This window comes from Martes martes, assembly GCF_963455335.1.
Source record: "Martes martes genome assembly, chromosome: 5".
Lineage (NCBI taxonomy): Eukaryota > Metazoa > Chordata > Mammalia > Carnivora > Mustelidae > Martes > Martes martes.
Genome location: NC_137892.1, coordinates 19,008,108 through 19,024,112, shown reverse-complemented (window position 1 = coordinate 19,024,112; position 16,005 = coordinate 19,008,108). Strand labels below are relative to the sequence as shown.

The 16,005-nt window shown below is 56.8% G+C and overlaps 1 protein-coding gene across 2 annotated transcripts in view; it reads right to left on the bottom strand.

The window, feature by feature from the left end:
• The window catches only part of TBC1D9B (TBC1 domain family member 9B), a 40,805-nt gene extending 25,719 nt beyond the window's left edge, over positions 1–15,086 (bottom strand). For both annotated transcript variants that reach the window (XM_080803464.1, XM_080803465.1), the window contains exons 1-6: positions 14,886–15,086; positions 11,541–11,651; positions 7,564–7,682; positions 3,847–4,075; positions 2,768–3,026; positions 1,810–2,017 (exon numbers count right to left, since the gene is read on the bottom strand). In XM_080803464.1, the coding sequence (XP_080659590.1) occupies positions 1,810–2,017; positions 2,768–3,026; positions 3,847–4,075; positions 7,564–7,682; positions 11,541–11,651; positions 14,886–15,003 (1,044 nt within the window). In that variant the 5' untranslated portion in view covers positions 15,004–15,086. The remainder of the gene's footprint in view (positions 1–1,809; positions 2,018–2,767; positions 3,027–3,846; positions 4,076–7,563; positions 7,683–11,540; positions 11,652–14,885) is intronic.
• Positions 15,087–16,005: the final 919 nt, after the last annotated feature.

Below are 16,005 nucleotides of genomic sequence, written 5' to 3'. Positions count from 1 at the left end.
TCCTGGCGGGGACGGCTGTGGAGAGAAAGGGACGTGCTACGGGTGGGGCGCGGGAACAAGGCCAGGTCAGCATCCAGGCCAGCTCCTGCTTTTCAGCTGAGTGGATGGACGGAAGGAATGCTGGTTCCCTAGGCGGCAATGAGAAGAGCACATTTGGGGGCATGATGTCCAGAGCCCGTGGGAGGTATGTGTGGAGACTGCTCTGAGGGGGAGGCCCCGGGAAGGCCCCTGGTGGGCACACTGAGGATCATCAGCTCTAGGCCTCAGTCCCAACCCCAGAGCCCAAGTCAGTCCTGCTCCCCGCCTCAGCCAGAGCTCTCTGCCATCAGAAATGGTGGGGTCATTGGGAGAAACAGAGCTGAGGACTACAGAGACCTCTGCACCCACCCCCAGGTCTTGGCCCAGGACAGACTCATGGCCCAGCAGGAACAGGAGACGTAGGGTCAGGGATGCCCTGAGCCCTCAGCCAGGAGCTTCTAGAGCTGCGGCTCTTTCCAGTCCTGTGCCTTAGACTTCCCTGGGGAAAATGAGGCAGCACACAGGAACCCCCTCTCACTGACCCCATACCTATCACCGCTGCACCTACAACCGGAGGGCTTTGTAAATGCAAGGGGAATCTCATCACTCCAGGTCGTTAATAAAATCAGGATACTGTGATTTAGATTCTAACTTAAGCACCTCACTGTGCTTCACAGAGCTGAACAGCCAATCTGCCCTGCTGGGCCATGAGGAAAAGGAGGCCTGGGGACCTTCTGAGGTGGGGGGTCTGTCAGTGCTTCTCATCTGGGCAGGAGCCCTCTCCCTCACTGTCCACACCCCTCACTGTGGCATATGACAAACGGCCTTGCTCCCATCAGGGTCACTGGGGAAGCCTAAGAAACCTGAGGAAAAAAATACCTCTGACAGGTTAGAGCTGACCCCCTACCTGCGACAAGTGAGAGCTGTCCCCTACCTGTGACTGGTGAGAGCCGACCCCTGGGACAGGTGACAGCTGACTCTTGCTTGTGACTGGTGAGATCTGTCCCCATCCCTGACAGGTAAAAGCCGACCCTATCTGTGACAGGTGAGAGCCGACCCCTATGACAGGTGAGAGCTGACCCCTGCCTGTGATAGGTGAGATCTGTCCCCATCCCTGACAGGTGAGAGCTGACCCTACCTGTGACAGATAAGATCTGTCCCCATCTCTGACAGGTGAGAGCTGTCCCCATCCCTGACAGGTGAGAGCTGACCCCTACCTGTGACAGGTGAGATCTGTCCCCATCCCTCACAGGTGAGAGCTGACAGGTGAGAACCATCCCCAACCCTGACAGGTGAGAGTGGACTTCCAGCAGCCCTGCTGGAGTCTGAGTCACAGCCAAGACAAGTGTCGGGAGAGGAACAGTGAGGTGGCCTCTGAGAGTGACATGGCGGGGCTGGTCAGGGTCAAAGTCCTCCCAGTCCAGCCAAAGTGGGGCTTTGCTAAAGTCCAACTGCTGGGCCAGGAAGGCAAGACTCGGGGACACTCCCCCGCAGGAAGCCTCTGGGATCTGATCAGGGAGGCACAGGTCTGTCCTGAAGTTAGCTGAGCTCTCCTGGCATGCCAAACCCCAGCCTATCTCCCGACGAGGAGAGGTGACCCCCGGGGGAGCATCCAGCTCACCCCATGCCTGGAGAGGCCTGACATGAGGCAGGGGCTCAGGGAAGCTGCTGACTCACTATGTGCTCCCCACGTGCCCACCACCAAACCCCAGAGGGCTGCCTGGGCTGGCGACCCCCACCAGGTGCCCCAGGGAATCAGGGGAAAGCTGGCGGAGGGGGCTGGGGGCTCACCTCCCGCAGGGGTATGATGAGATGGCAGGCATCCTCCTCCTTGCTGGCGAAGCAGATGTAGTTGCTGGAGATGAACATCTGGCCAGGGATGTGCAGCTTATTGAACGGGGTCCACAGGGTACAGCCTGTGTGGCCATCCAGGCGCTCGTCCCTGGGCAGCCGGAATGTGGCCCGGTAGCACTCGTTCTTGGCTCGGGCGTCCAGGTCTCTGGGGAAGCATGGCAGGGTGAGGGGGGGAAGGGGAGAGTAGTCAGGGCCAGTGTGCCTGCAAGGGGGCTGCCATGTGGGATAGGGCTCTTTGGGGTCCTCCGTGAGCAAGTCACGCCCAGGGTCTCAGAGTTCAATGGAACACACTTGGCAGATGGCCAAATACCACAAGACACATCTGTAAGACCAGCAGAGATCGATCGGTCAGCAAACAGCACGCCCTGGAGCCCCGAGCGCTCTGGAGGACAGCCAGAGGCTTGACAGGGTTTGACAAGTCACCTGCTAGGTGCTGAGGGCAGACAGGGGCCCAGGGCCTAGAGGCACCCCACGCCTGTCCCACACCCGCCCTGAGGCTGCTGCTGCCACCACGGAAGACCCGGCCCCACGGGGACACCCAGATGAGCACCCCTGAGCTCAAACCCATGGTATTGTGGATGGACACCAAGGCACGCCTGCCCAATGACCTTGAGAGGTGGCTACCTGGCACCCTGCTCTTGGCCCACTTGGTGGCTTTTTCCTTGTAAACATCTCTCCCCACAGTGCCACGGGGGCTACTGGCCCCCTTAGCAGGGCCTGGCAGGCACAGCCTGATGGACACTATCAAGTCCTGGCCCTTGCTTGTTTCCTTTCTGGAAGGTTCTAAAAGCACCCCGTCACTGGCATAAGGAGAGTGATGTCCTTGGATGGTGCCCTCCTGTAACTATGGGCAACCAGCCCTTTCTGGGACCTCCCACCCGAGGGGGCTGCGCACCGCTTCAGAGCTGAGATGTTTCTGTGTGGCCGGGTGGGCCGGGGCAGTGCCTTCTCCTCCAGGAAGCCCTCGCTGTCCAGCAGCTGCCGCATGGCCAGGTTGGCCAGCTGCTCCATGAGCTTGAAGGTCTCACCGATGTTGAGGAACATAGAGAAGAAGAGCTCCTGGTCCCGTGTGTCCACACGGATGCTCTCAGGGAAGAGCAGAGTGGCATTCTTCTCCAGCCTCGTGACGTCCACCCACTGCACCACCAGGCTCACTGGACACCAGCAGGGACACAGGCTGGTGGGTCACATGGGCCAGAGAGTGGAACAGCTCCGGCGCCTGAAACCCACCAGGAGAACCGCACCCGAGGGCATCACGGACCGTAGTGGGGCCTCTGCCCCTCCCCCATGCCTGAGCCTGGCCATGCTGGGACGGGGGTGCCTGCAAGGAGGGCCTGGGCCATAGGGGTCTCCTCTGGACCCCAGGCCAAACTAGCACCCCACCCTGAGAACATCCTGAGGAATATCTGCCCCACAAATGGCTGAAGGGTGACAAAGGGCACAGGGAGGTGAGCCAGAGAGGACCCTGCACCGTGAGGAGGTGCCAGGTGGGAGGAGGGTAGGGGAAGGGTGTACGACAGGTGCGTGCACAGTGGGGTAAGGCCTCGCTGTGCTCAGAACCGCTGAAGCCCTGGGAGTTCTTTCTGGGGGTGGCGTGGCTGCCCTGGGGACTCTGCCTTGTGCCCCAAGGCCAGGGCTTCCCCCAGCAAGGCCCTTCCACCACATTCTGCTGCTTGGGGATGGCAGCAGACCTAGAATATTCCGACTTCAAGGAGAGCAGAGAGCCCCTGAGCCGTCGTTCTGGGAAGAACCCTTTGGTAGGTGCAGGTGGGCCAGGTGCCTGCCTGCCTCAGGTCGGGGCCTCCTTGCCGTGAACTGCGGAAGTGCACTGAGTTTTGGGGAGACCCTCCGGGTAGGGGAGTGGTGTGCGGGCACAGAATATCAGGGGGCCATAGCGGGGGGAAGCCACTCAGGAGCTCCGGCGGGTGGGAGAGGCGGGGACGGCTGGGGGGCAGGGGTCTGGGGGCCGCTCACCTTCCTTCCCCAGCAGGAAGGAGTAGAAGCACAGGTGGTTGACGCTCAGGTAGAGCCAGCCCTGCCGGGGCACGCGGCCCTTCCAGTAGCTGCAGGAGTAGTAATTGACCAGCTTCTCCCCCTCGGGCATCCCGAACTGCTTCCGCATCTTCAGCTCAGCCTCCTTGAACTTTCCAGGGTCCTCATCTCCCTGTGGCTGCAGGTTCTTGTTCTCTTCTGCGATGATGCCCTGCAGGGGGACAAGGGGACTGATTCTGGCAGGCCCTGGCAGTGGGGGAGGCAGGAGGCAGGTGCCTCGACCCAGGACTCCTGGACGCTGGCCCCAGGGCCACAAGCTGGCGAGGCCGAGGCATGTGGTGGGACAGATGCCAGGCAGGTTCCCTCAACCCCTGAGCTGATAATCCGGATCTCCAGCATGGCTGACCAGAAGTAGGGACTTTTCAAATAAACATTTATTTCTATGTAAACTTCCTGGAAAATTTAATAAATGTGGTAAAAAACACCGAGTACAACAGTGTATTCAGTAAGCATGGAGCCTCCCTCTTGCCCGCTCTGCTGGTTCCCTTCAGACATGCAGGCACCAACGTTCCTTTGCGCAAACACATGGTTTTCTCTTTCCCTCTTTCTTTACCCAAATGGCATCCAGCTGCGGCAACGTTCTGTGAAGTGCTTTTCTCATGAAAAGGATGCTCTGTATTTCTTTGACTTTCTCCCCACTCCCTCAATGTACCAGGGGCTCCTACTTCTTGACCCCACCCCCAGACCAGCTGCAGGCCCCTCCCAGCTCAGGACATATCCATGCTGTGCTCTGCCGGCCTCTTCCCTGGTCTCAGGATGCCCAGAGATATCACTCTGGGCCACAGAGCCAGCCCCAAACCTCTTGAGGTAAAAGATGTTCTTAGCACCCTTGGCTCAAAACATACATGCAGATTTTCCAGGAGGATGATTCCTCAGTAAATGAAGGTAATTCAAGGCCAGTGTTTGGGGCCTGGCCTACTGCTCCCACCAGGCCTCCTGGTGGCCTCTTGCTCCTCCATCCAGGGGCAGGGCGGATAGCCAGGGGCCTGGGTGAGGGCCAGAGGTTGCAAAGCACCTGCCTTGTTACTAAGGCCCCACCTTTGTCTTCTGCTGCCCTCAGTTCCACTGCTGGGAGGCTGGGGAAGCAGGCCCACCAGTGGAGTGCGGGCGGGCCTTCACCCACACCCAGCTGCATCAGTCACCTTCCTGGGTCTCAGTCGGAAGCCCCCTCTTCCCTTCTCCCCGCAGCTGGGAGACCCCGAAGCAGGGCGTAGAGGGGCTGACCTCTCCTGCTCTGCCTTTCCCTCTGCGATCTCCTGGGGCCCCTCTTCCCAATGCCTTGTCCTTTAGGAACAGTGTTGCAGAAGGAACGGTCCCTACCAATGGGAATGAGCTGGCCTGGCTCACAGGGCTGGGATTTGGTTTGTTGGCTGACTGAACGGGACTGTACAAATCACTCAGTTGATTTTAAATGACTGAGTCCATTTCTTTAATAGTTTCAGGCATAGTCAGCTTTCTTACTGCTTCCTGAGTCCCAGTTTCAGTTATATTACATGGTAGGCCAAATAAGAGCTCCCCAGAGACGTCCACAGCCCAAACCCCAGAGCCGGGCACAGGTTACCTTATGTGGCAAAAAGAGCTCTGCAGATGTGCTGACGTATGGATTCTGACCCAGGGAGAGGTCCCTGGATCATTCAGTGAGCCCAGTATATCACCACCAGGGTCCTTGTCAAGACGAGACAGGATGGTCAGAGCCGTGGAGGGAATGAGAGGACAGGAGTGGGGAAAGAGAGGGCGTGATCTAGGGTGCCACGCTGCTGGCAGGCAGATGAGGGAAGGGGCTCAGAACTGAGGAAGACCGGCGGCCCTGTAAAAGGAACTGGAGGGGAAACAGGTCCTCCCCGCCCTGAGCCTCCAGAAGGAGCCCCATCTGCCCACACCTGTCGTTCAGCCGAGACCCGCTGAGTTCTGCTGACTTCCAGAACTCCCAGCTAACGGACCTGTGTGGGGCCACGAAGCATATGGGAACTTGTGGCAAGCAGCGATGGAAACGAATGCATCCTATTGTGAGAAAGTATCTGCGTTGTCTAAACTCTTGGACTTCCTGGCTCGAAGCTGTTCATGGCATTTTTCTCTCTTCTAAAACTCTGCTTTTTTATAGGTGCTCCTCCTAGTTCCCTCCCAACCCTGCTCGTTTGAGGCTTCCCGCTTTGGTCCTGCGTCCCATTTGCCACAGGTCTGCTTATGGCTTAGGTCATTTCCGGACCTGTTGTCTTTCTGCACCGTTCTCTCGTTTCCTACGGAGTTAACTTCTGCCCTTTACTAATTCCTTCGGATTTCCTCATTTCTGGGCTTAGACACGCTAACTTACTGAACTTACTGAGCTTGGGTCATGAAATTCCACCCTCTCTTCTCCTCCTAAGATTTAAGCCTTAAGTCCCGCTGTGTCCTCCTTTGGCTGCAGCCTGCAAATTCGGATATGCCATGGCATTCTGAGGATCATTCAGTTCTAAATGTTTTCTAACGCACACATCTTCTTTAACCCATGCGTCATGGAGAAATTTTTTTTCCATTCTGTTGGTGACTTTGTTTGGGTCTGGCGTGCAAGAAGCATTCAATAATGTTGCTTTATTGTTATTATTATTATTACTATTATTATTCTTGCCCAGCTTGCTCACTGGGAGAAGAGAGACTTGCCTCTGCTCTCCTTGCCTTTTTTTTCGTGGAGCTACAAAGGTGATGTGGGTCCTGCTCAGAGCCTCAAAGTGCACAAGAGCCAAGGAGCTCGGCGACGTCTGATGCGTCTAGAAGGTTCCGGAATAATGAAGTCACAGGGACCTGCCCAAAGCAACCCTGCACTGCTAAACCTGGACACAGTAAGAGCCCTCCAAGAAACATAATCTAAGGCAAAATCATGGGACAGAAAGACGACGACGCACAGGCCCATGTGCTCAGGTAGAGGCTCGTTACCACATGAATGAGCCCCTGAAGATGAGCTGAAGCATCCCTGTGGGTTTTGACACACGGCTCCAGTTTTCACAGCTGTAACACACGCCACTCAGTGTACCGCGTGTGACTGAACTGGATGAGCCGGGTACAGGACTCGGTAGGAAGTCCTCGATAAATGCCAGGCCAGCAAGCCGCTTGGCTCTGGCTCTGCGGAATGGACTGCGGCCACTTCCCCTCCCCACCTCAGCCTGGAGGTACTGTTTCTGCTGCCGGCACTGCAGGGAGCATCCTGGGACCCATGTGTCGCCCTGCACATGTGCCTATGCTGTGGGACCAATACCAGGCAAGGGATAGGCTGCGTCAGAGGCGCACACAGTTCTAATTTCCTAAGTGAAACGTACCTCTGGCTAGCCTGGTACTTCCAGCATTTCCCTGTTCTGTGAGCCATGGGACTGACCATCAGCGATGCGTGCCCCCCGCTTGTTCTAAGATCCTCTGCAGGGGACAGGAAGTCGTGGCTAAGTGCAGGCTGACTCTGGGTCCGCCCCGAGAGGGGAGGCCCTGCCTGGCAATGAGTTCAATCAAATGCCCCTTTCAGGAGCAGAATGGGAGCACACGGTTGTCTTTGCTGCTGTTAAAGGGAGATGAGGGCCACACCACCCTGTCTGATGAGTAAATGAGATGACACAGGCCAACACTGCCCACCCCAAGCTGGGCATGGGAACCAGAAGTGGAAAAGGTGGACCTTACGTGGATCTTGCCCTTGACGAAGGTGGTGATGTCTTCCTCATTGTCGAAGATGGACAGCGTCTGGAGTAAGTTATTTTCCAGCCATTCCCAGTGCTTGGTGATCTCTTTGCGGGAAGAACCTGGGGGAGGTTTGGTGGAGTAAAGAGGAAAATCATTACACTCACCACACCTTAAACATAAGTTCGGAGGCTAACATGGATGACCTAATTTGCTCTACCCAAGACACTACAATCTTGAGGCTGCTTTCTCTTTTCCTTCCTCCAGCATTCTGTACGGGTACATGACGGTAGTCATGAATGGTCCCGATGAACCCAAAAATAACTCAGGCAGAATGGCAGTCATGTGCAAGGTAAGGCCTGCACCTCCCCTAACACCACAGAAGAGTGGCCGCTATTCCCCATATGCCCTTCCAGAAGCAGTCTGTAGGTCTGCGGGTCTGCTGGGTTGTCACGATTTTCCTTCAGGATAAAGGATTTCCTGTGGTCTCTGGTATGCAGGGGACTAACCAGACACAGACTTGGTGCAAGGGACTGCAGTCCTCCAGACAGTACGTCTTGTAGGACTCCGACCCCCTGGCCGGCTGCTCTCCTGCTGCACGTGCTAGAGGCTCTCACCCCGTCTCTGAAGCCAGATGCAGCCACCCAGGTCTCTGCCTGCAGCTCTCCTCCCCATCCCTGCTCACATCTCTGCTCCTGCCTCCTCCAGGAAGCCCTGCCTGACCCTGTCAGCTTCTGGCTGGGCCCCTGTGTCTGTCCCGCCTCGGAGGTGGTCCTGTGCTCCTCGGGGAGGGGCCCTGGGGGCACAGCAAGTCCACTGGTAATGGAAAAACTCAGAGAAGGCAGTTCACCACCTCTCCCAAAGGGCGGGGTGGCTGTTTTCTCTGCCCCCACCCCCGGAACTGGGAAAAGGGCCCCCCAGGAGGAGAAGCAAAGGGATGAGGGAAGTCTCTGCCTGGCCTGGCTTCCCCTGCCTCTCTGGGGTTTTGCTTGTGCCTGGCAGGGGCCTTGCACTCAAGAGCTGTTTTCTGAAGGAGTGAACACAAGAAGAAGGGGGAGGGCCCTGCCTCCTCCCAGCTGACCCGGGGTGGGACAGTCTAGGGACTGAGAGTGCCAAGAAGGCCCAGCTGACCCCCTGTGACCTATGTCTACATGGAGGGAGCCCGAGCAAAGACACAAGATCAACACGGCTGTGGACCACAGACATTTTTGCTAGGCTGCCTGATTTTCTGGTAGCCCGTCCTTCCCTACCTGGCAACACTCTTCCACCTGCTGGAGACTCCGGAGCCCACCCTGGCCAGGTCGAGTTGGTCCCCACCATCTCCTCTGTCCAGGGCACTTGCTCATTGCTCTGGCACATATCACAGCCCAGCCGTGTCTTGGTGAGGGGTGACTGTTTCTTTACCTTTACCCAAGGCGCTCACTACTCTATAACCGTTCTGAATTAGGGCCCTCCCCTCCCCTGTGGGCCAGCATGAGGCTGCCTCTGTGAAGGCGATTAAAACCCAGGATCATACGACTTACAGCGAGCCACAACACACAGTCAGCGGGACCCCAGCAAGCCTCTTCAATCATCCATAAGTGACCTTTCCCCCCATTTTTCTTTGGGCTTCTCATGTGGCCTCCTTTCCCTGGTGTACAGAGGCCAAGGTCTAGCTGCTAGGAGAAGGGATTTCCCTCTTTTTCTGCCAAGATCCCACGTTTGAATTTGGAAGTTAAATCTGCAAGCAATGCAACTCAAGCATGTCATTCTCTTTTACACTCGCGTTCCTGGCAACCTCAAACAGAAGAAATCTTGTCCACACTACTCATGTGGATCTGTGTGAATTTGATTATAAATATTTACATGTGTGCATTTAAAAGAATTATTAGTTAGCAGTAACTCAGTCTTCATTTAGCACTAAGTGAACACAAACTATGCCATCTCTGTGTGTTAGGTTCAGAGACTATAAAGAATGTAACTGCTAATTATTATGAAGTGCTATTTTGGCTTTCAGACCTTTTCGTGATGTCTCTTGTTTACTTCTTAGAGAATCTTGGAGACAGGACCATTATTTTCATTTCACAGGAAGAAACTGAGGCACAGAGAGGTTAAGTAAGTGGCCCAGTGTCACAGAGCCAGGAAGTAAGCAAAGCACGATCCTAACCGAGGCTGCCTACCCTCGCCCTCAGAGAGCTGCGAGTCGAGTGGGAGAGCCCGTGAGCCTGCAGTGTATGAGATGCTGGTAAAGACACGGCGAGTCCAGGGGAGCAAGAAGGAAAGATGGATGTCTGGGTCTGGGGAATCTGGTTTTCCATAGGAGCTGACACCCGGGCGGGGTCTCAACAGAGTGGTAGGTTAGGTGGATGTGGGGCGGGGGAGACACCAGGCACAGGAACCAGGACAGGTGTGGCTGGGAACTTCGGGTCCCGTGAGTGTCTGTCTGGTCTGGCTACGGGCCAGGTGTGAGTTGAGGGGAGGACAGGAATGGAGGCGGGCTGACCCCGAAAGGCCTTCAGGGTAGGCTAAGGAGTCGGGATTCACTGGGCAGGTGTAGGCATGACCAAACCTGGTTTGGCAGAGCTGGAGGGGAGGAGCGTGCCCAGTAGAGGTCAGGGCAGGGCTGGGAGGCCTAATAGAAGCCGCAGCAGCTGGGAGCGTGTGGCCTGAGGCTAAGGACTAAGGCTCTCCAGCATGGCCTCCCACCTCCCTCACTGCCTCCAGATCTGTTCCCGGAGAAAGAACATCAGGGAGACAGAGGAAAATTTCGAGGGGCCATTTTAGACTCACATCTCTCGCTCTAACCCAGGCACACACCAATCTCCCTGGGCCCCACCCCATGGAAGCCCTGCAGACCAGGAGCACCGGGGTCCTGCCATGCCCCACTTGGCCTTGGGCAAACCCAGACTCGGATTCATACACAGGGGAAAGGGCACCTCCGTTCAGAAACACCCCCCACCCCACCACGGAGGAGGCTGACTTCCAAAGCCAAGATCCCAGCTGTGGATGCTCTTGTCACCTTTCTCGGGCCTCCTAACCCCCTCAGGGCCACTGCTTCCTCATCTTCAAAATAGAAAAAAAACCCCAAACCCCCCCCCCCCCCCGCCAAAGTTTCACCTTCTGGAGTTCTTGGGAGGTTTGCTAAGTGCCTGGCCTGCAGGAAGTGCTATCTGAGTGTATCCGTGAATGCGTCCAAGTGACCTCAGCAAGGCCAGTAGGGGCTGACAGGGACCTCTTCCCAGACCCGGGGAGGGTGGTGTGTGTCTCTGCCCGGGAGGACAGCCACCGCTGACTGTCATTATTGATGGCAGTTGCATTCCATCATGTCTCCTGGAACATGGAAGAGGCCAGGATGGATCCCAGGGGAGCTGCGGGGAGGGCTATGCTCCCGAAAACCTGGGGTCACACAACGTTTCCATCAACCGATCAGTTCATGACTGTGTTTCACGCAGTCTTCTCCTTAAAGGCGCCTTATTTCATATATATTAATTCCCTCCCATCGCATTTGAGGCCAGCGGCTATAACTCAGGCCTGAACGGAGCCCCCCAAACACATGTCCTCTCTCCATGAGGCCCATTACCACGTTTGTGCTGAGGGACACAACTGGCACCTTGGCACCCCACTTGGGGCCACTGGCAACAGCAAAACCACCCACAAAACCTACAAAATGCCCAAAGTATGGCCCAAAGACCGCAGAAAGGACCCCTGTTTTATAGTCTGACAACTGCCAGAAGGCAGAAGGATGTATTGTCCCCCTTGGGCTGGGAACCCGAGTGTTGGGCGACTCAAGATGCTCATTGCACATTTCCATGACTGTCCACAGGGTGCCCACGACCATCTGAGCTGCCTTTCTAAGCGGGATGCCGGCCTGGCCGTGTAGGCTGAAGGAAAGGCAGCACTGGGTTCTCCAGAGGCAACATCCAGCCCAGGAATGCAGGCTGTGTCCCCTTCCTCCTGGGGTACCCCCCACTCGTCCACAGCAGGCCCTACCCAGCACCTACCACATGCCACTGTCCAGTAGACCTGCGAGTCCTGGGTCTGGTGCAGGATTCGGTAAGGGGCCACGCGGGCACTGGAGTCCAACACCACATCCAGGGTGCCCACGAGAAGACCTGGGGGCAGGGCAGAGAGAAGAGGGTGAGGGAGGGCCACGCTCACAGCTGAGCCCTGGAGGCTGCCCAAAACGGTGGCACCACCCTTGATGCCCCGGCCCAGACGGAGACACAGCTGGCACCCCCCTCATCCACCAAAGGACTTCTTTTTCCTCCAAGGCCTATGGAAAAATCCCCTCCCACTTCTTCCTGGCAGCTTCTGCTCACTCCCTGGACTCACAAACACTTGGAGGCAGGGGCTGAGGCAGGTTTTAGGGGGGCCTTCTTTATAAGCTTAAACCATTCTGGAAGGCCCTTTTTAGGAAAAATTAGGTTGTTCTTTAATTTTTAAATTTATTTTAAATATTTTTTCAAAAATTTTTTCAAAATTCTCAAAAGATGAGAAAGTACAACCGTCGCAAACTAAAGACAAAAACACCACCATGGATATCACAAAATTCAGACAAAGAGTATAGTGTGTTTTATTAACTGCCAGACACATCTCTTAAGGTACATTTTCCTGACATTTTTGGCCATGTACTCTGCCAGCTTTTTTAAAAAATGTAAGACGATGATTTTATAATATCATTTTCCGTTATCAACAACAGGAAGATAATGTAGTTTCTCCTCTGCCAAGTAATCACAAATTTTTATTCTGGGAAGTGGGGCTTGGGGCTTGGGGCTTCAAAAGTCATGACTGAAGAGGACACAGCAATTTTTAGAACTGTCCAATTTGGGAAAACACTTATCCAGTGGTTTCCACCTCTGAAGCATTTTAGGGCATTTCAGATTTTCCTTCTCCTCACGTACAGCCTTTGTCAATGCCACCATCTCCCCAACAAATCAGAGATGTCTGCCTTTTACCACTGTGTTTGATTCTCTCCTCTTCGTTAAGTGAATTATCAAGCTCTCTGAAAATCTGTTCGCTGTTCCTATTTGGAATTTATGTTTTCCTCTTTGATGAAGTGCTGCTTTTGGTATGCTCTGGAAATAGTCTGTTACCATTTTCCTGTTGATGTCAGAATAATTTTTACTGATTGTATTAACTTGAATCTAACACTTTCATTTCATATTCCACTTTTAATTATTTTTTCCCTCCCCAGTCTTGAACAAATAAAATTACTGATTACAAAAGAAGGTACCCATCGCAAACACCCAAGTTAGGAGCCTGTAATCTCGCCTGTTTTACTGAAATGTTCTAAAACGTCTCTCTACATAGTCGTTAAAGTGGCATATATTCAAGCTTTATCAGTGTGTGGAATAAACTTTTTTTCATGGTTCCTGTTGGGGTTTCTCTTCTGGTCTTGGAAACTTTATTTTAATGCTTATTCTGTTGGCATATCCATGTTTCGAGACCTGAAAGCTTTTTCGCGGGCAGACCATCTCATCATACTCAGACTCTTCCTCCTTCTTCTCCCCCCCACCTTTTTTTAAAAGGTTTTATTTATTTATTTGACAGAGAGAGAGCACAAGCAGGGGAAGCAGCAGGCAGAGGGAGAAGCAGGCTCCCCACTGAGCAAGGAGCCTGATGTGAGGCTCGATCCCAGGACCCCAGGATCACGACCCGAGCCGAAGGCAGACGCTTAGCTGACTGAGCCACCCAGGCCCCTCTTATACTCAGACTCTTCACTGAAGGATCCAGGCTTGCATCTGTTTTTAAAAGCCATCCTGAACAAACCCACATCACTAACTGTTCCTCCCTTGGGGAGATGGGGTTCAGGAGGCCATGATGCCTATGATGGCACAGGGAAGGCCAGGCAGAGGCCCGGGTAGGACTCACCAAACCTAACTGGAATGGGAAGTTGAAGGAGTGGTTCCTGGGGTGGGGTAGGGGAGGCCTGGGCTCCATCCTGGCGGACACAGAGAGATGCGTGAGGTGGGAAGGGCCTTCTGTGCACAGAGGGTCCCAGCCACCCTCTGAGATGATCCTCGGAAGCACAGAAAACCGAACAAGCCGGTGGAAGCGCACTGACCAGACTGGACACACTGGTACGCTGGTGCAACGTAACAAAAGGTTCTGGGCACTATGCCTCGTCTTTCTGCTCTGGCTTGCAGTAGCTTCGGAGGCTGACCACTGTTCAGACTGTCCAGAGGGGCTGCTGTCTCACCTCCGCTGAGCAGCGAGTCCAGGATGCAGGTCCAGCGCTGGCTCTTGGGATTCCTGAGGCTGTGGGGAGGCAGCCCCAGGCAGTGAAGGGAACAGTTTTCTTAGGAAAGGGATAGCGTCTTCCACATTAGGAGGTGTGGCTCTAGAGAGGGTGGCAGAGGACGTCCATAGGAAACTTCTGCCTGCATCTGGCAGGACTGTATTCGCTGCTAATGTTTCAAATCAGGATGTTTCACAGAAATTGCTATTGGTAACTTGTAAGATGCGCCCGCAGTCTTGCATGGCCACAGTGGGCCACTGACTGGTTTGGCCTCCAGTCTGCCCCAGCTCAGTGCTGGGGGTGGGGTGTGTGTGTGTGTGTGGCCACAACGGGCTTGGAGCATGCGGGACCTCAGACCACACCTGCAGAGGGCACGCCCCATGGGCCTTCCCTGGATCCCAGGTGTCACACGACTTCATGAGGTGCCTGTCCACGGTTACGGGTACTGCCCAGGTGGACAAAAGGGCACCCTGGCTGGCTCACCAGAACAGCCGACTCTGGTAATCAGGCACGGCCTCCGTCTGCCGCTCCGGGTCACCAAGAAGCAGGAAAGGTGGGCGAGGAGAGACCGACCGGAAAGATGAGGGCTGAGGCCAGCAGCAGCTCAGGGGACCTCTGATCTCGCTCAAAGGGCAATTTTGGGGGGAAGGAAAGAGGCAAAAGAGAATGTGTGCTTCTGTCACTTGGCCGCTCAGAGGCACTTGGGGAAACTGAGGCAGAGGACGAAGCCCGAGGAGGCGTCGCCGCCTTTCAGCTGTGAATCCCACTCCAGGAGGCTGCACGCGCCTGGGCTAAGCCCCGGGGAGCTCACGGGCGCCGCGTCCAGGCAGAGGCCGCTGCCAGCCTTACCCTGGGCGCTCTGGGTCGGCCGAAGTCACCCACCCCACTCCCAACGACGGCACCTTCGCCTTCCCCCGGTCCTAGGCCCGCGCCCCCCGCGCGCCCCCGCCCCCGCCTCCTGGCCGCGGCCCCGTCCCCACCCCGCCTCGCAGACACCCCCTCGGCCCTCCCCCACTGCGCCCCGCGCCCGGCCCGGCCCCCCGCCGCCACCGGCGCGCCCTCCCCGCCCGGCCCGCCGCCACAGGCCCGACCGCCGCGCGCCCCTCACCCGTGAGGCCGCCACCCTTGCCGTGGCCGCGGCGCCGCTGCAGCACGAAGAAGGGGTTGGCCCGCTCCGTCACCCACAGAGCGTTGGCCACCAGCACCTCCTCCGGGCCCAGCCACATCGTGGGGTCGCTCGCACCGGGCCGAGGCCGGCCAGGCGGAAGCGCCGCCGCCACCGCCGCCGCCGCCGCCGCCGCCGCCGCCGCCAGAGCCGAGCAAGCGGGGCGGGGCGGGCGGGCCGGGCGGGCAGCGCCCCCTGGCGGGCGCGCGGACCAACACACGCGGGCTCCGGGCCCGCCGGGCGCGCGCACCTCCCGGGGCCCCGCCCGCTCCGCCCCGCCCCGCCCCGCCCCCGGCCTCCCGTTACTGGCCGGCGTGGCCCGGCCGTCCTGTCGCCCAGGCCCGGCCGCTGCAGACTCATCTAGGAGCGACCGGCCAGCCCCGGGGACACGGGCCAGAATGGCCGAGTGCCCAGGCCAGAGGAACGGGTCGTGCAGAGAGCCGGGCCCCTGGCATTTTGTGAAAACCAGTCCAGGGGCTTGTGGGGACGGAGGAAATGTAAAGAAATAGCCTTTGCAAAAACACTTTCGGCTGATTGTGCTGTGCGCCCCAGGGCGTGTTGACTTTGCAAAGGGCTGCTGGAGACGGGTGGAGAAGATTGTCGTCATTCTCAGAATTCTGACACTCGGGCCGGAGACTAGGAGAACCGCCCGGAGCGCCGCAGCTGGCAGGATCCTCAGAAATCCCTGCAGTCCACTCACCTGACAGATGGGGACACTGGGGGTGGGTGGTGTAGGGTTCGGGGACAGGGCTGGCCCAGGGACTTTGGGTTTTTTTTTGCCTAGGCAAGGGCAGCATCCCCCCACCCCCACCCCGTGGGGGATGTGGGTCCCTGCTCTCCCAGCGCTGGCCTGTAGGGGAAAACCCCCCAACACTGACCCTTTTGAGGGAAAGGTGGAGCTGTGAACTCCCTCTGGGGCAATCCAGAATGTCCACGGGCCAGTTGGGTGGCAGGATCGGGCTGCTGGCCTGAGCCTGCCAGGACCTGGCAGGAGGGCAGAGGGAAGGGGGCACTTTGGGATCCTCCCGGGAGTTTAAGCTGGTTGCCCATTGGGTTTCTGTCA